Source organism: Orcinus orca, chromosome 8 (assembly GCF_937001465.1).
Source record: "Orcinus orca chromosome 8, mOrcOrc1.1, whole genome shotgun sequence".
Classification (NCBI taxonomy): Eukaryota; Metazoa; Chordata; class Mammalia; order Artiodactyla; family Delphinidae; genus Orcinus; species Orcinus orca.
The window spans coordinates 82,667,698-82,688,092 of record NC_064566.1 but is presented as its reverse complement, the minus strand read 5'-3'; the positions used below and the strand labels follow the sequence as shown (position 1 = coordinate 82,688,092).

Below are 20,395 nucleotides of genomic sequence, written 5' to 3'. Positions count from 1 at the left end.
CGTCTGGACCTGCCGAAGAGGCAAGAGACATTTTCTTCTTTCTTGGTTTCCTGGTGTGTGAGGAGAGGGGATTAAGAGCGCTGCTTAAAGGAGCTCCAGAGATGGGCGTGAGCCGCGGCTAACAGCATGGACCCCAGAGACGGGCATGAGATGCTAAGGCTGCTGCTGCCACCACCAAGAAGCCTGTGTGTGAGCACAGGTCATTATCCACACCTCCCTTCAGGGGAGTCTGTGCAGCTCGCCACTGCCAGGGTCCCGGGATCCAGGGACACCTTCCCTGGGAGAACGCATGGCGCACCTCAGGCTGGTGCAAAGTCCTGCTGGCCTCTGTTGCAGCAGGATCGCCCTGCATCCACAACCCCTCCCTTCCCCCAACTTGAGTGAGCCAGAGCTCTCGAGTCAGCTGCTCCTTTAACCCTGTCCTGTCTGAGCAAAGAACAGACACCTCTGGTGACCTACATACACAGGCGGGGCCAAATCCAAAGCTGAGCCCGGGGAGCTGTGTGAACAAAGAAGAGAAAGGGAGATCTCTCCCAGCAGTCTCAGGAGCAGTGGATTAAATCTCCACAATCAACTTGATGTACCCTGCATCTGTGGAATACATGAATAGACAATGAATCATCCCAAAATGAGGAGGTGGACTTTGAGAGCAAGATTTATTATTTTTACCCCTTTTCCTCTATTTGTGAGTGTGTATGTGTATGCTTCTGTGTGAGATTTTGTCTGTAAAACTTTGCTTTCACCATTTGCCCTAGGGTTCTATCCTACTGTTTTTTTTAAAAAATTTTTTCTTAATAATTATTTTTTATTTTAATAACTTTATTTTATTTTATCTTACTTTATTTTCTTTTCTTTTACGCTCTTTCTTTTTTTCTTTCTTTCTACTTTTTCTCCCTTTTATTCTGAGCCGTGTGGATGAAAGGCTCATGTTGTTGCAACCAGGAGTCTGTGCTGTGCCTCTGAGGTGGGAGAGCCAAATTCAGGACACTGGTCCACAAGACAACTCCCAGCTCCACGTAATATCAAATGGTGAAAATCTCCCAGAGATCTCCATCTCAACACTGACACCCAGCTTCACTCAATGACCAGCAAGCTACAGTGCTGGACACTCTATGCCAAACAACTAGCAAGACAGGAACACAAGCCCACCCATTAGCAGAGAGGCTGCCTAAAAACATAATAAATCCACAGACACCCCGAAACACACCACCAGATGTGGACCTGCCCACCAGAAAGACAAGATCCAGCCTCATCCACCAGAACACAGGCACTAGTCCCCTCCACCGGAAGCCTACACAACACACTGAACAAACTTTAGCCACTGAGGAAAGACATCAAAAACAACAGAAACTACGAACCTGCAGCCTGTAAAAAGGAGACCCCAAACACAGTAAGATAAGCAAATGAGAAGACAGAAAAACACATAGCAGATGAAGGAGAAAGATAAAAACCCACCAGACCTAACAAAAGAAGAGGAAATAGGCAGTCTACTTGAAAAAGAATTCAGAATAATGATAGTAAAGATGATCCAAAATCTTGGAAATAGAATAGAGAAAATGTAAGAAACATTTAACAAGGACCTAAAGAACTAAAGTTGAAACAAGCAATGATGAACAAGACAATAAATGAAATTTAAAATGCTCTAGAAGGGATCAATAGCAGAATAACTGAGGCAGAAAAACGGATAAGTGACCTGGAAGATAAAATAGTGGAAATAACTACTGCAGAGCAGAATAAAGAAAAAAGAATGAAAAGAACTGAGGACAGTCTCAGAGACCTCTGGGACAACATTAAATGCACCAACATTTGAATTATAGGGGTTCCAGAAGAAGAAGAGAAAAAGAAAGGGACTGAGAAAATATTTGAAGAGATTATAGTTGAAAACTTCCCTAATATGGGAAAGGAAATAGTTAATCAACTCCAGGAAGCACAGAGAGTCCCATACAGGATAAATCCAAGGAGAAACACGCCAAGACACATATTAATCAAACTGTCAAAAATTAAATACAAAGAAAATATATTAAAAGCAGCAAGGGAAAAACAACAAATAACTCACAAGGGAATCCCCATAAGGTTAACAGCTGATCTTTCAGCAGAAACTCTGCAAGCCAGAAGGGACTGGCAGGACATATTTAAAGTGATGAAGGAAAAAATCTACAACCAAGATTACTCTACCCAGCAAGGATCTCATTCAGATTTGATGGAGAAATTAAAATCTTTACAGACAAGCAAAAGCTGAGAGAGTTCAGCACCACAAAAACAGCTTTACAACAAATGTTAAAGGGTCTTCTCTAGTCAAGAAACACAAGACAAGGAAAAGATCTACAATGACAAACCAAAACAATTAAGAAAATGGGAATAGGAACATACATATCGATAATTGCCTTAAATGTAAATGGATTAAATGCTCCCACCAAAAGACACAGAGTGGCTGAATGGATCAAAAACAAGACCAATATATATGCTGTCTACAAGAGACCCACTTCAGACCTAGAAATACATACAGACTGAAAGTAAGGGGGTGGAAAAAGATATTCCATGCACATGGAAACCAAAGGAAAGCTGGAGGAGCAAATCTCATATCAGACAAAATAGACTTTAAAATAAAGCCTATGAGAAGAGACAAAGAAGGACACCAAATAATGATCAAGGGATCGATCCAAGAAGAAGATATAACAACTGTAAATATTTAAACACCCAAAATAGGAGCACCTCAATACATAAGGCAAAAACTAACAGCCATAAAAGGGGAAATTGACAGTAACACATACATAGTAGGGGACTTTAACACCCCACTTTCACCCATGGACAGATCATCCAAAATGAAAATAAATAAGGAAACACAAGCTTTAACTGATACATTCAACAAGATGGACTTAATTGACATTTATAGGACACTCCATCCAAAAACAACAGAATACACATTTTTCTCAAGCACTCATGGAATATTCTCCAGGATAGATCATATCTTGGGTCACAAATCAAGCCTTGGTAAATTTAAGAAAATTGAAATTGTATCAAGTATCTTTTCTGACCACAATGCCATGAGACTAGATATCAATTACAGGAAAAAATCTGTAAAAAATACAAACACATGGAGGCTAAACAATACACTACTTGATAATGAAGTGACCACTGAAGAAATCAAAGAGGAAATAAAAAAAATACCTAGAAACAAATGACAATGGAGACACAACGACCCAAAACCTATGGGATGCAGCAAAAGCAGTTTTAAGGGGGAAGTTTATAGCAATACAAGCCCATCTTAAGAAGCAGGAAACATCTCAAATAAACAACCTAACCTTGCACCTCAAGCAATTAGAGTAAGAAGAACAAAAAAACCCCAAAGCTAGCAGAAGGAAAGAAATCATAAAAATCAGATCAGAAATAAATGAAAAAGAAATGAAGGAAACAATAGCAAAGATCAATAAAACTAAAAGCTGGTTCTTTGAGAAGATAAACAAAATAGATAAACCACTAGCCAGACTCATCAAGAAAAAAAGGGAGAAGACTCAAATCAATAGAATTAGAAATGAAAAAGGAGAGGTAACAACTGACACTGCAGAAATAAAAGAGATCATGAGAGATTACTACAAGCAACTCTATGCCAATAAAACGGACAATCAGGAAGAAATGGACAAATTCTTAGAAATGCACAACCTGCCAAGACTGAATCAGGAAGAAATAGAAAATATGAACAGACCAATCACAAGCACTGAAATTGAAACTGTGATTAAAAATCTTCCAACAAAGAAAAGCCCAGGACCAGATGGCTTCACAGGCGAATTCTATCAAACATTTAGAGAAGAGCTAACACCTATCCTTCTCAAACTCTTCCAAAATACAGCAGAGGGAGGAACACTCCCAAACTCCTTCTACGAGGCCACCATCACCTTGATACCAAAACCAGACAAGGATGTCACAAAGAAAGAAAACTACAGGCCAATATCACTGATGATCATAGATGAAAAAATCCTCAACAAAATACTAGCAAACAGAATCCAACAGCACATTAAAAGGATCATACACCATGATCAAGTGGGGTTTATTCCAGGAATGCAAGGATTCTTCAATATACGCAAATCTATCAATGTGATAAACCATATTAACAAATTGAAGGAGAAAAAACATATGATCATCTCAACAGATGCAGAGAAAGCTTTTGACAAAATTCAACACCTATTTATGATAAAAACCCTGCAGAAAGTAGGCATAGAGGGAACTTTCCTCAACATAATAAAGGCCATATATGACAAGCCCATAGCAAACATCATCCTCAATGGTGAAAAACTGAAAGCATTTCCACGACGATCAGGAACAAGACAAGGTTGCCCACTCTCACCACTCTTATTCAACAGAGTTTTGGAAGTTTTAGCCACAGCACTCAGAGAAGAAAAGGAAGTAAAAGGAATCCAAATTGGAAAACAAGAAGTAAAACTGTCACTGTTTGCAGATGACATGATACTATACATACAGAATCCTAAAGATGCTACCGGAAAACTACTAAAGCTTATCAATGGATTTGGTAAAGTAGCAGGATAAAAAATTAATGCACAGAAATCTCTGGCATTTCTATACACTAATAATGAAAAATCTGAAAGTGAAATCAAGAAACCACTCCCATTTACCACTGCAGCAAAAATAATAAAATATCTAGGAATAAACCTACCTAAGGAGACAAAAGACCTGTATGCAGGAAATTATAAGACACTGATGAAAGAAATTAAAGATGATACAAATAGATGGAGACGTATACCATGTTCTTGGATTCTTGGAAGAATCAACATTGTGTAAATGACTCTACTACCCAAAGCAATCTACATATTCAATGCAATACCTATCAAACTACCACTGGCATTTTTCACAGAAATAGAACAAAAAATTTCACAATTTGTATGGAAACACAATAGACCCTGATAACCAAAGCAATCTTGAGAATGAAAAACGGAGCTGGAAGAATCAGGCCCCCAGTCTTCAGATTATTCTACAAAGCTACAGTACAAGACAGTATGGTACTGGAACAAAAACAAAAATATAGATCAATGGAACAGGATAGAAAGCCCAGAGATCAACCCACGCACATATGGTCACCTTATCTTTGATAAAGGTGGCAGGAATATACAGTGGAGAAAGGATAGCCTCTTCAATAAGTGGTGTTGGGAAAACTGGACAGGTACATGTAAAAGTATGAGATTATAACACTCCTTAACACCATACACAAAAATAAGCTCAAAATGGATTAAAGACCTAAATATAAGGCCAGATACTCTCAAACTCTTAGAGGAAAACAGGCAGAACACTCTATGACATAAATCACAGCAAGATCCTTTTTGATCCACCTCCTAGAGAAATGGAAATAAAAACAAAAATAAACAAATGGGACCTAATGAAACTTCAAAGCTTTTGCACAGCAAAGGCAACATAAACAAGACCAAAAGACAACCCTCAGAATGGGAGAAAATATTTTCAAATGAAGCAACTGACAAAAGATTAATCTCCAAAATTTACAAGACTTCATGCAGCTCAATAACAAAAAACAAAAAACCCAATCCAAAAATGGGCAGAAGACCTAAACAGACATTTCCTGAGAGAAGATATAGAGATTGCCAACAAACACATGAAAGAATGCTCAACATCATTAATCATTAGAGAAATGCAAATCAAAACTACAATGAGATATTATGTCACACTAGTCAGAATGGCCATCATCAAAAAATCTAGAAACAATAAATGCTGGAGAGGGTGTGGAGAAAAGGGAACACTCTTGCACTGCTGATGGGAATGTGAATTGGTACAGTCTCTATGGAGAACAGTATGGAAGTTCCTTAAAAAGCTACAAATAGAACTACCATATGACCCAGCAATCCCACTACTGGGCATATACCCTGGGGAAACCATAATTCAAAAAGAGTCATGTGCCAAAATGTTCATTGCAGCTCTGTTTACAACAGCCAGGAGATGGAAACAACCTAAGTGTCCATCATCGGATGAATGGATAAAGAAGATGTGGCACGTATATACAATGGAACATTACTCAGCCATAAAAAGAAGTGAAATTGATTTATTTGTAGTGAGGTGGATGGACCTAGAGTCTGTCATACAGAGTGAAGTAAATCAGAAAGAGAAAGACAAATACCATATGCTAACACATATATATGGAATCTAAGAAAAAAAATTGTAATGAAGAATCTAGGGGTAAGATGGGAATAAAGACACAGACCTACTAGAGAATGGAGTTGAGGATATGGGGAGGAGAAAGTGTAACCTGTGACAAGGTGAGAGAGTGACATGGACATATATACACTACCAAACGTAAAATAAATAGCTAGTGGGAAGCAGACACATAGCACAGGGAGATCAGCTCGGTGCATTCTGAACACCTGGATGGGTGGGATAGGGAAGTTGGGAGGGAGGGAGATGCAAGAGGGAGGAGATATGGGTACATATGTATATGTATAACTGATTCACTTTGTTATGAAGCAGAAACTAAGACACCATTGTAAAGCGATTATACTCCAATAAAGATGTAAAAAAAAAAAAAGAATACTCCCTAACACCATACACAAAAATAAACTCAAAATGCATTAGAGACCTAAATGTAAGACCAGACACTTAAACTCTTAGAGGAAAACTTAGGAAGAACACTCTGACATAAATCACAGGAAGATCTTTTTTGATCCATATCCTAGAGTAATGGAAATGAAAAGAAAAATGAACAAATGGGAGCTATAGAAACTTAAAGGCTTTTGCACAGCAAAGGAAAGTACAAACAAGATGAAAAGACAGCCCTCAGAATGGGATAAATATTTGCAAATGAATCAATGGACAAAGGATTAATCTCTAAAATATATAAACACCTCATGCAGCTCAATATTAATAAAACAAACAACCCAATCGAAAAATGGGCAGAAGACCTAAATAGACATTTCTCCAAAGAAGACACATAGTTGGCCAAGATGCACATGAAAAGCTGCTCAAAATCACTAATTATTATAGTAATGCAAATCAAAACTACACTGAGGTATCACCTCACACCAATTAGAATGGGCATCATTAGAAAATCTACAAACATTAAATTCTGGAGAGGGTGTGGAGAAAAGGGAACCCCCTTGTATTGTTGGTTGGAATGTAAATTGATACAGCCTCTATGGAGAACTCTATGGAGGTTCCTTAATATAACTAAAAGTAGAATTACTATATGACCCAGCAATCCCACTACTGGGCATATACCCAGAGAAAACCATAATTCAAAAAGACACACATACTCCAATGTTCATTGCAGCAGTATTTACAATAGCCAGGACATGGAAGCAACCTAAATGCACATTGACAGATGAATGGATAAAGAAGATATGGTACATATATACAATGGAATATTACTCATCCAGAAAAAGGAACGAAATTGAGTCATTTGTAGAGATGTGGATGGATCTAGTGACTGTCATACAGAGTGAAGTGTCAGAAAGAGAAAAACAAATATTGTATATTAACACATATATGTGGAACCTAGAAAAATGGTACAGATCAACCAGTTTTCAGGGCAGAAATTGAGACACAGATGTAGAGAACAACTGTATAGACATCAAGGGGGGACGTGGCGGGGGTGGGTGGTGGTTGTAGTGTGATGAATTGGGAGATTGGGATTGACATATATACACTAATATGTATGAAATGGATAACTAATAAGAACCTGCTATATAAAAAAATAAAATAAAATTCAAAAATAAATAAATAACTAAATAAATATAAAAATAAAAAAAGAAAAATAGTGGTGAGAGAAGACATCCTCATGTTAAATGAAAAGCTTTCAGCTTTTCAACATTAGATATGATGTTAGATGTGGGCTTGTCATACATGGCCTTTTTTATAGTGCAGTATGTTCCTTCTATACTCAGGTTCTTGAGATTTTTTTATCATGAAATGATGTGAATTATGTCAAAAGCTTTTTCTGCCTCTATTGAGATGATCATATGATTTTTATTCTTTTTGTAATGTGGTGCCATCACATTGGTCAATTCGCTGATATCAAACCATCCTTGCATCTCTGGGCAAATCCCTCTTGATCTTGATATGATCTTCGTTCCATCCTTTTAATGTACTGTTTAATTTGGTTTGTTAATATTTTGTAGAGGATTTTGCATCTATGTTCAACAATCAGTCTGAAATTTACTTTTTTTGTAGTGTCATTGTCTGGCTTTGGTATCAGTGTAATGTTGGCCTTGAAAGTAAATTTGGAAGTGTTCTCTCTGCTTCTATTTATTGGAATAATTTTAAAAGTTTTGGTAATTATTCTTGTTTAAAGGTTTGGTAGAAATTATCCATGAAGCCATATGGTCCTTGACTTTTTTGTGGAGGAGTGATTTGGTTACTGATTCAAACTACTCTCTTGTTATTGGTTAGTTCAGATTTTCCTTTTAATTATAATTCATGCTTGATATGTTTTATGCTTCTAGGTATTTATTCATTTCTTCTAGGGTATATAATTTGTCAGTATTATTGTTCATAGTAGTTTCTTATGATCTTTAGTATTTCTGTGGTATTAGCTGCAATTGATCTTCTTACCTTTATGATTTTTAAAAGTTTTCTTTTTCCTTTGTCTAGTTAAAGATTTGTCAATTTTGTTTATCTTTTAAAACTACCTTCATCGATATTTTCTATTGTCTTTTTAGTCTCTATTTCATTTATCTCCACTTTGATCTTTGTTATTTCCTTCCCTCACCTAAATTTGAGCTTAGTTTTTTCTCATTTTTCTAGTTCCTTGAGGTATAAAGTTCTTTATTTGATTTCTCTATTTTTATTTAATGTTGGCATCTATTTCTATAAACTTCCCTTTTAGAACTGCTTTAGGTGTATTCCATATGTTCTGGCATGGTATGTTTCCATTTCTAATTGCATTTGTCTCAAGGTACTTTTTTATTTCACTCTTGATTTCTTTTGACCCAATGGTTGTCAGGAGCCTTTGGCTAATCTCCACATATGTGTAGATTATCCAGTTTTTTTCTTGTAATTAATTTCTAGTTTCACACCACTGTGGTCATGTGGATGCATGTCCCATTGGCTTTTGGACCTAGGTGTTTTTGAGGGGCTCTCTCTTGAGTGGCAGCCTTAAAAACTGAGGTGTTAAACATGTGGTCCAAGTCCTTTGCTCTTCATGTAGAAGCTGAGGGTTGGGGATTCCCTTCCAATTGTATGGCACTATGCTGGGAGTAGTGTTTATGGAAAGAGTGTGCCTCACCCTTTCCAACCCATTTCTGTGTGGGTGTTTGCTCAGCTGCCTGATGTGTAGGAGTCATTCAGCTAGTTTCTGGATTTTTCTCAGAGGAATTGCTCTGTATGTGTGTCTGTGGAAGGAAGGGAGTTTAGGAGCTTCCCTTGTCTCCATCATAATCCCTCCAACTAAATCAGTCTTTTCTACTTCATATGTTGTTACTTAGTCGTTATATAGATGACTTGAATGTGATGCCATCTACTAGGGCTGTTTAATACAGGCTGTTATACCCATTAGGATATTATAACTATTAATTCTTTTAATTTTGTATTGGTTTGTCAATGTCAGCAATTCCGTTCTGGCATGATAATCTGTAACATATTGTCTTTTTTTTTCCTTCTGAATTCCATTGTTTGGAAAGAATAGATGGTATTAAAACCTTCTATTTGCTAGAGTCTCCTTGTATAATGTCATTGTGACATTATAAGTCACATCAATAAATGTCTCTCTTTTTCTCTTATGGTGATTAATATCAGGATATATTTGCTTTAAGATTTATAGTTTTATAAAATATTTTGAAACATCCAGACTACAGGCCTACTAAAAGCAATGGAAAAAACAAGTAAAAATTTCTCAGTATTTTCATGATAATATTAAGTAACAAAATTATACTTTATTCAAGAAACACAATACAATAAAACTTTAGAGTTTACTGATGTATTTTAATATCTCAACTCCATAGTGAAACCTAGTTCACTAAAGACTTAAAATTCCTGTCTCAAAGTATGATGGCCCACTTGCCACATGAAAAGAGTGGATGAATATGAATCTGTTTTGCAGCATTTTGTTCTTTCCATGCTTTGAGTGCAAGATCCTCACCAAAGAAATATGTGGTGGGAAAAGAGGAAAAGGAGAACACATTCTTAACTTCTCTAGGATAAACCACTTTTGAGATCAAGCCCTTAGGGAAGATATGATACTGCCCTTTTTATCAGGGTACTCTGATAAATCAAGGAGAATGGCCCTCTGCATGGTCAGTTTTCCCCCGCACTTGCAAAGTTAACAAGAAATACTTGAGCCTTGCCAAGAAATCTAAAAGGACTTGACTTACACCTTTAAGAATTTTATACTAATGCCTGTATGTTGTACAAACAATAAACATCTATATATATGTGAAAAGTTGACAGTATTAAAATAATTTGGATTACTCCCAACAAAAGACTTTCTTAAATAGCCATTTCAAACTTGTTTTTCATAAAATTAAAAAACATGGGTCATCAATTTTAATCATTCTTGTAATACATCTAAGTATTGACAATCTTCATCCATAGAGTAGCACATTTATCATTCACACAGACAAAAGGCCATTATCTAATTTGCCAAGTAATATCGTAGTAAAACAAACATTATAATTAGCTTTAAAGGTCACTATGGCAGATATCAAGCTTATCTGCACCAAAATATATTGAATTAGAAATATGATCACTGTGATTAATGAAATACAATTGTTTTTAAGGAAAGACAAGAAAAACTTAACAAAATTTTTCCACCATTTGAGCTACCACCTCCTCCCCTTTAGTGTGCAGTGTGCATCTGCATTATACATTAATATATTACCTAGATTCTCTTAGAAGACCCAGGAATGCCTACTCACAAAAAAAAAGAAAGAAAGAAAGAAAGAAAAAGAAGCAATTTCCTACTGGCACCAGCAAGCTAACTACTTAGGAGATTAGGAGATAACATTCCTCTCTCAATCCTGTAAGGGGTCACAATGACCCACTATTGCCTTGTTGGACTATGTAAACTGTCAATATGTTACTTTGATTCATAACCCTTTATCTCAAAAAATTATGTTTTGACCTCTAAGTTGTGCAGAAAATCTCGTTGCTTTGACCTCTAATGGGCAGAACAGTCCTCAGAGCTTTCTGAAAGATAACTAGCAGGTTATAATCCTCAGGTAGGCCTAAATAAAATTTTCCATTTCTTTCTTAGATTGACCATTAATTTTTTTGTGGACACATAAGAGTACTATCCTATGTGTTATAAAAAGCTTAGTAAGTAATATAGTTTAATAATAGAGCACTATTTCAAGGCACAGTTAACATAATCTTGAATGTCTGAGCAATTCTTATGAAAAATAGAAAATAAAGAGTTCTTACCAAGTTTGCAATGATATAATGGTAGCCTTTAACATGCTTTCCAACACTCACAATCTGTGAAGATATAAGGAAATATGAGAAAACCAATTTAACTTTACTGAATGATCATATTTTTAAAAACAGAATTTTAACTATTCTAGCATAATGCCATGTGGAAACATGTTGAGAAAATGATATCGTTTCTCTTATGAAAGTGATTTATCCTAATTATAAGAAATTCATAAGCCACACTAAAAATTAAGTGGTTGAAGTAAAAAAAAAAACAAAAACCCTGTAATTTCAATCCCACTGTATAAATGACCAATCATTTCATTATATCTTGTTCAGAAAACTACTATGCTATAATCCCCTCAAAGAGAATGACAATGTTATGAGACAAACCAATAGTTTACATATATTTCTAAAAAAGAATACTTTAACATAAGAAAGAAAATTATTTTGGTTCAAAGAATTTAGATGTACTTAATTTATTGATGATTTATAAGAATTCATGATAGACTGTTAGGTGCCTCAACTGGTGAGAATCATTTTCTATGAGTAGATTGGATCGTTGTCCTGAAAAGCAGGTAAGATTTTTCTAGGCAAAATCTCTGTTTTTAGATACCTCTGATACCACAGAATACCTAGGTAATTCTCACTTTCCTATGGATATAGCAATATTTTATTATGATAAAAAGAATAAGGACAGGGGACCTTGAAGATGGCGGAAGAGTAAGACGCGGAGATCACCTTCCTCCCCACAGATACACCAGAAATACATCTACACGTGGAACAACTCCTACAGAACACCTACTGAACGCTGGCAGAAGACCTCAGACCTCCCAAAAGGCAAGAAACTCCCCACGTACCTGGGTAGGGCAAAAGAAAAAAAAAGAAAAAACAGAGACAAAAGAATAGGGACGGCACCTGCACCAGTGGGAGGGAGCTGTGAAGGAGGAAAAGTTTCCACACACTAGGAAGCCCCTTCGCGGGCGGAGACTGCGGGGGGCGGAGGGGGGAGCTTCGGAGCCGCGGAGGAGTGCACAGCAATGGGTGCGGAGGGCAAAGCGGGGAGATTCCCGCACAGAGGATCGGTGCCGACCGGCACTCACCAGCCCGAAAGGCTTGTCTGCTCACCCGTCGGGGCGGGCGGGGCTGCGAGCTGAGGCTGGAGCGCAGGGAGAGGACTGGGGTTGGCGGCTTGAACATAGCCTGAAGGGGTTAGTGCACCACGGCTAGCTGGGAGGGATTCCGGGGAAAAGTCTGCACCTGCCGAAGAGGCAAGAGACTTTTTCTTCCCTCTTTGTTTCCTGGTGCGTGAGGAGAGGGGTTTAAGAACGCTGCTTAAAGGAGCTCCAGAGACGGGCGCGAGCCGCGGCTAAAAGCGCGAACCCCAGAGACGGGCGCGAGCCGCGGCTAAAAGCGCGGACCCCAGACACGGGCGCGAGCCGCGGCTGAAAGCGCGGACCCCAGAGACGGGCGCGAGCCGCGGCTGAAAGCGTGGACCCCAGAGACGGGCGGGAGACGATAAGGCTGCTGCTGCCGCCACCGAGGGGCCTGTGTGCGAGCACAGGTTACTCTCCACACCCCTCTTCCGCGGATCCTGTGCAGCCCGCCACTGCCAGGTTCCTGGGATCCAGGGACAACTTCCCCGGGAGAACGCACAGCGGGCCTCAGGCTGGTGCAAAGTCACGCCGGCCTTTGCCGCCGCAGGCCCGCCCCGCACGCCGTCCCCTCCCGCCCCGCCGGCCTGAGTGCGCCAGAGCCCCCGAATCAGCGGCTCTTTTAACCCCGCCCTGTCTGAGCAAAAAACAGACGCCCTCCAGCGACCTACACGCAGCGGCAGGGCCAAATCCAAAGCTGAGCCCCTGGAAGCTGTGAGAACAAAGAAGAGAAAGGGAAATCTCTCCCAGCAGCCTCAGAAGCAGCGGATTAAAGCTCCACAATCAACTTGATATACCCTGCATCTGTGGAATACCTGAATAGACAACCAATCATCCCAAATTAAGGAAGTAGACTTTAGGAGCAAGATCTATGATTTTTTTCCCTTTTCCTCTTTTTGTGAATGTATATGTGTATACTTCTGTGTGAGATCTTGTCTGTATAGTCTTGCTTCCACCATTTGTCCTAGGGTTCTATCCGTCCATGGTTTTTTTTAAAAATGTTTTTTCTTAATAATCAATTTTAATTTTAATAATGTTATTATACTTTACCTTCGTTCTTTCTTTCTTTCTTTCTTTCTTTCTTTCTTTCTTTCTTTCTTTCTTTCCTTCCTTCCTTCCCTCCTTTAGACAACGAATCATCCCAAATTGAGGAGGTGGTCTCTGACAGCAAGATTTATGATTTTTCCCCATTTACCTCTTTTAGTGAGGGTGTATGTGTATGCTTCTGTGTAAGATTTTGTCTGTATAGCTTTGCTTCCAACATTTGTCCTAAGGTTCTATCTGTCCCTTTTTTTTTTTTTTCTAAATAAGAATTTTTTAATTCAATAATTTTATTATACTTTATTTTATTTTTACTGTATCTTCTTTCTTTCTGTCTTTTTTCCTTCTTTCCCTCCTTCCTTCCTTCCTCCCTCCCTCCCTCCCTCCTTTCTTTCCTTCTTTCCTTCTTTGCTTCTTTCTTTCTTTCTTCCTTCCTTCCTTCCCTCCTTTCCTTCTTTCTTTCCTCATACTTCTACTAATTCCCTCTACTTTTTCTCCCTTTTATTCTGAGCCGTGTGGACGAAAAGCTCTTGGTGCTCCAGCCAGGAGTCAGGGCTCTGCCTCTGAGGTAGGAGAGCCAACTTCAGGACACTGGTCAACAAGAGACCTCCCAGCTCCACATAATATCAAACGGCGAAAATCTCCCAGAGACCTCCATCTTAACACCAGCACCCAGCTTCACTCAACGACCAGGAAGCTACAGTGCTGGACAACCTATGCCAAACAACTAGCAGGACAGGAACACAACCCCACCCATTAGCAGAGAGGCTGCCTAAAATAATAATAAGACCACAGACACCCCAAACACACCACCAGACGTGAACCTGCCCACTAGAGAGACAAGATCCAGCCTCATCCACCACAACACAGGCACTAGTCCCCTCCACCAGGAAACCTACACAACCCACTGAACCAACCTTAGCCACTGGGGAAAGACATCAAAAACAGCAGGAACTACGAACCTGCAGCCTGCAAAAAGGAGACCCCAAACACAGTAAGATAAGCAAAATGAGAAGACAGAAAAACACACAGCAGATAAAGGAGCAAGATAAAAATGCACCAGACCTAACAAATGAAGAGGAAATAGGCAGCTTACCTGAAAAAGAATTCAGAATAATGATAGTAAGGATGATCCGAAATCTTGGAGATAGAATGGACAATAGAATGGACAAAATGCAAGAATCAGTTAACAAGGACCTAGAAGAACTAAAGATGAAACAAGCAATGATGAACAACACAATAAATGAAATTAAAAGTACTCTAGATGGGATCAATAGCAGAATAACTGAGGCAGAAGAACGGATAAGTGACCTGGAAGATAAAATAGTGGAAATAACTACTGCAGAGCAGAATAAAGAAAAAAGAATGAAAAGAACTGAGGACAGTCTCAGAGACCTCTGGGACAACATTAAATGCACCAACATTTGAATTATAGGGGTTCCAGAAGAAGAAGAGAAAAAGATAGGGACTGAGAAGATATTTGAAGAGATTATAGTTGAAAACTTCCCTAATATGGGAAAGGAAATAGTTAATCAACTCCAGGAAGCACAGAGAGTCCCATACAGGATAAATACAAGGAGAAATACACCAAGACACATATTAATCAAACTGTCAAAACTTAAATACAAAGAAAGCATATTAAAAGCAGCAAGGGAAAAACAACAAATGACACATAAGGGAATCCCCATAAGGTTAACAGCTGATCTCTCAGCAGAAACCCTACAAGCCAGAAGGGAGTGGCAGGACATACTGAAAGTGATGAAGGAGAAAAACCTGCAGCCAAGACTACTCTACCCAGCAAGGATCTCATTCAGATTTGATGGAGAAATTAAAACCTTTACAGACAAGCAAAAGCTGAGAGAGTTCAGCACCACCAAACCAGCTTTACAACAAATGCTAAAGGATCTTCTCTAGGCAAGAAACACAAGAGAAGGAAAAGACCTATAATAACGAACCCAAAACAATTTAGAAAATGGTAATAGGAACATACATATCGATAATTACCTTAAATGTAAATGGACTAAATGCTCCCACCAAAAGACACAGATTAGCTGAATGGATACAAAAACAAGACCCATATATATGCTGTCTACAAGAGACCAACTTCAGACCTAGAGACACATACAGACTGAAGTAAGGGGATGGAAAAAGATATTCCATGCAAATGGAAACAAAAAGAAAGCTGGAGTAGCAATTCTCATATCAGAAAAAATAGACTTTAAAATAAGGACTATTAAAAGAGACAAAGAAGGACACTACATAATAATCAAGGGATCGATCCAAGAAGAAGATATAACAATTGTAAATATTTATGCACCCAAAATAGGAGCACCTCAATACATAAGGCAAATACTAACAGCCATAATAGGGGAAATCGACAGTAACACATTCATAGTAGGGGACTTGAACACTCCACATTCACCTATGGACAGATCATCCAAAATGAAAATAAATAAGGAAACACAAGCTTTAAATGATACATTAAACGAGATGGACTTAATTGATATTTATAGGACACTCCATCCAAAAACAACAGAATACACATTTTTCTCAAGTGCTCATGGAACATTCTCCAGGATAGATCATATCTTGGGTCACAAATCAAGCCTTGGTAAATTTAAGAAAATTGAAATTGTATCAAGTATCTTTTCTGACCACAATGCCATGAGACTAGATATCAATTACAGGAAAAGATCTGTAAAAAATACAAACACATGGAGGCTAAACAATACACTACTTGATAATGAAGTGATCACTGAAGAAATCAAAGAGGAAATAAAAAAATACCTAGAAACAAATGACAATGGAGACAAAACGACCCAAAACTTGTGGGATGCAGCAAAAACAGTTCTAAGGGGGAAGTTTATAGCAATACAAGCCCACCTTAAGAAGCAGGAAACATCTAGAATAAACAACCTAACCTTGCACCTCAAGCAATTAGAGAAAGAAGAACAAAAAAACCCCAAAGCTAGCAGAAGGAAAGAAATCATAAAAATCAGATCAGAAATAAATGAAAAAGAAATGAAGGAAACAATAGCAAAGATCAATAAAACTAAAAGCTGGTTCTCTGAGAAGATAAACAAAATAGATAAACCACTAGCCAGACTCATCAAGAAAAAAAGGGAGAAGACTCAAATCAATAGAATTAAAAATGAAAAAGGAGAGGTAACAACTGACACTGCAGAAATAAAAGAGATCATGAGAGATTACTACAAGCAACTCTATGCCAATAAAACGGACAATCAGGAAGAAATGGACAAATTCTTAGAAATGCACAACCTGCCAAGACTGAATCAGGAAGAAATAGAAAATATGAACAGACCAATCACAAGCACTGAAATTGAAACTGTGATTAAAAATCTTCCAACAAAGAAAAGCCCAGGACCAGATGGCTTCACAGGCGAATTCTATCAAACATTTAGAGAAGAGCTAACACCTATCCTTCTCAAACTCTTCCAAAATATAGCAGAGGGAGGAACACTCCCAAACTCCTTCTACGAGGCCACCATCACCTTGATACCAAAACCAGACAAGGATGTCACAAAGAAAGAAAACTACAGGCCAATATCACTGATGAACATAGATGCAAAAATCCTCAACAAAATACTAGCAAACAGAATCCAACAGCACATTAAAAGGATCATACACCATGATCAAGTGGGGTTTATTCCAGGAATGCAAGGATTCTTCAATATACGCAAATCTATCAATGTGATAAACCATATTAACAAATTGAAGGAGAAAAACCACATGATCATCTCAATAGATGCAGAGAAAGCTTTTGACAAAATTCAACACCCATTTATGATAAAAACCCTGCAGAAAGTAGGCATAGAGGGAACTTTCCTCAACATAATAAAGGCCATATATGACAAGCCCATAGCAAACATCATCCTCAATGGTGAAAAACTGAAAGCATTCCCACTAAGATCAGGAACAAGACAAGGTTGCCCACTCTCATGTCTCTTATTCAACAGAGTTTTGGAAGTTTTAGCCACAGCAATCAGAGAAGAAAAGGAAATAAAAGGAATCCAAATCGGAAAACAAGAAGTAAAACTGTCACTGTTTGCAGATGACATGATACTATACATACAGAATCCTAAAGATGCTACCAGAAAACTACTAGAGCTAATCAATGAATTTGGTAAAGTGGCAGGATACAAAATTAATGCACAGAAATCTCTGGCATTCCTATATACTAATGATGAAAAATCTGAAAGTGAAATCAAGAAAACACTCCCATTTACCATTGCAACAAAAAGAATAAAATATCTAGGAATAAACCTACCTAAGGAGACAAAAGACCTGTATGCAGCAAATTATAAGACACTGATGAAAGAAATTAAAGATGATACAAATAGATGGAGAGATATACCATGTTCTTGGATTGGAAGAATTAACATTGTGAAAATGACTCTACTACCTAAAGCAATCTATAGATTCAATGCAATCCCTATCAAACTACCACTGGTATTTTTCACAGAACTAGAACAAAAAATTTTGCAATTTGTATGGAAACACAAAAGACCCCGAATAGCCAAAGCAATCTTGAGAACGAAAAAAGGAACTGGAGGAATCAGGCTCCCTGACTTCAGACTATACTACAAAGCTACAGTTATCAAGACGGTATGGTACTGGCACAAAAACAGAAAGATAGATCAATGGAACAGGATAGAAAGCCCAGAGATAAACCCATGCACATATGGACACCTTATCTTTGATAAAGGTGGCAGGAATGTACAGTGGAGAAAGGACAGCCTCTTCAATAAGTGGTGTTGGGAAAACTGGACAGGTACATGTAAAAGTATGAGATTAGATCACTCCCTAACACCATACAGAAAAATAAGCTCAAAATGGATTAAAGACCTAAATGTAAGGCCAGAAACTATCAAACTCTTAGAGGAAAACATAGGCAGAACACTCTATGACATAAATCACAGCAAGATCCTTTCTGACCCACCTCCTAGAGTAATGGAAATAAAAACAAAAATAAACAAATGGGACCTAATGAAACTTCAAAGCTTTTGCACAGCAAAGGAAACCATAAACAAGACCAAAAGACAACCCTCAGAATGGGAGAAAATATTTGCAAATGAAGCAACCGACAAAGGATTAATCTCCAAAATTTACAAGCAGCTCATGCAGCTCAATAACAAAAAAACAAACAACCCAATCCAAAAATGGGCAGAAGACCTAAATAGACATTTCTCCAAAGAAGATATACAGACTGCCAACAAACACATGAAAGAATGCTCAACATCATTAATCATTAGAGAAATGCAAATCAAAACTACAATGAGATATCATCTCACACCAGTCAGAATGGCCATCATCAAAAAATCTAGAAACAATAAATGCTGGAGAGGGTGTGGAGAAAAGGGAACACTCTTGCACTGCTGGTGGGAATGTGAATTGGTTCAGCCACTATGGAGAACAGTATGGAGGTTCCTTAAAAAGCTACAAATAGAACTACCATATGACCCAGCAATCCCACTACTGGGCATATACCCTGAGAAAACCGAAATTCAAAAAGAGTCATGTACCAAAATGTTCATTGCAGCTCTATTTACAATAGCCCGGAGATGGAAACAACCTAAGTGCCCATCATCGGATATATGGATAAAGAAGATGTGGCACATATATACAATGGAATATTACTCAGCCATAAAAAGAAACGAAATGGAGCTATTTGTAATGAGGTGGATAGACCTAGAGTCTGTCATACAGAGTGAAGTAAGTCAGAAAGAAAAGACAAATACCGTATGCTAACACATATATATGGAATTTAAGAAAAAAAAATGTCATGAAGAACCTAGGGGTAAGGCAGGAATAAAGATGCAGACCTCCTAGAGAACGGACTTGAGGTTATGGGGAGGGGGAAGGGTGAGCTGTGACAGGGCGAGAGAGAGTCATGGACATATACACACTAACAAATGTAGTAAGGTAGATAGCTAGTTGGAAGCAGCCGCATGACACAGGGATATTGGCTTGGTGCTTTGTGACAGCCTGGAGGGGTGGGATAGGGAGGGTGGGAGGGAGGGAGACGCAAGAGGGAAGAGATATAGGAACATATGTATATGTATAACTGATTCACTTTGTTATAAAGCAGAAACTAACACACCATTGTAAAGCAATTATACCCCAATAAAGATGTTAAAAAAAAAAAAAGAATAAGGACAAAACAACATCAAGAGACTTTTCCTTCTGCTACATTAATCTTTTCTATGAATGTTTTTTAGAAATGTTTAGAAAATTAGAAACTAAGAAAGTTTAGAAAAAAGTAATCAGATATTTTAAAAAGTGCAACTTTATTTCTGTACTAGAAATTAAAATTCTTATTTTGTGAAACTGAAAATTTCTTTAATTAGAGAAACTCTAATGACAGTTACTAATGAGCAGCTTTGTAGCCTCATTGGTGTCCTCAAAGGTAACAACACAATATAAGATTTACATATACTTTTGTTATTATTTTTTTGCGGTACGCAGGTCTCTCACTGTTGTGGCCTCTCCTGTTGTGGAGCACAGGCTCCGGACACGCAGGTTCAGTGGCCATGGATCACGGGCCCAGCCGCTCCGCGGCATGTGGGATCTTCCCAGACCGGGGCACGAACCTGTGTCCCCTGTATCGGCAGGCGGTCTCAACCACTGCGCCATCAGGGAAGCCCTACATATACTTTTTTCATTAAAGAAAAAATTGAGTTATTTTTGGTATTTTAATATCTTCTAAAATAATTCTTTGTAAATTAGTGACTTGTGTATGAAACACAGGAAAACCATTTTATTTTATTATTATTTTTTTCAAGATAGCAGAAGCAGCTTTATTCTGAAGCTTGCATAGCTTTGCA

The 20,395-nt window shown here is 38.1% G+C and overlaps 1 protein-coding gene across 11 annotated transcripts in view; it reads right to left on the bottom strand.

Moving 5' to 3' along the window:
* GRIA4 (glutamate ionotropic receptor AMPA type subunit 4) overlaps positions 1 to 20,395 on the bottom strand; it is a 517,460-nt gene that overhangs the window by 130,019 nt on the left and 367,046 nt on the right. For 10 of the 11 annotated variants that reach the window (XR_007478959.1, XM_004284005.3, XM_033413422.2 and 7 more), the window contains one exon: positions 11,368 to 11,421. The exons of the other annotated variant lie outside the window; for it this stretch is intronic. Coding sequence is in view for 9 of the 10 variants with exons in the window: in XM_004284005.3 (XP_004284053.1) it covers positions 11,368 to 11,421 (54 nt within the window). In the remaining variant the exon portion in view is untranslated. The remainder of the gene's footprint in view (positions 1 to 11,367; positions 11,422 to 20,395) is intronic. 11 annotated transcript variants of the gene reach the window in all.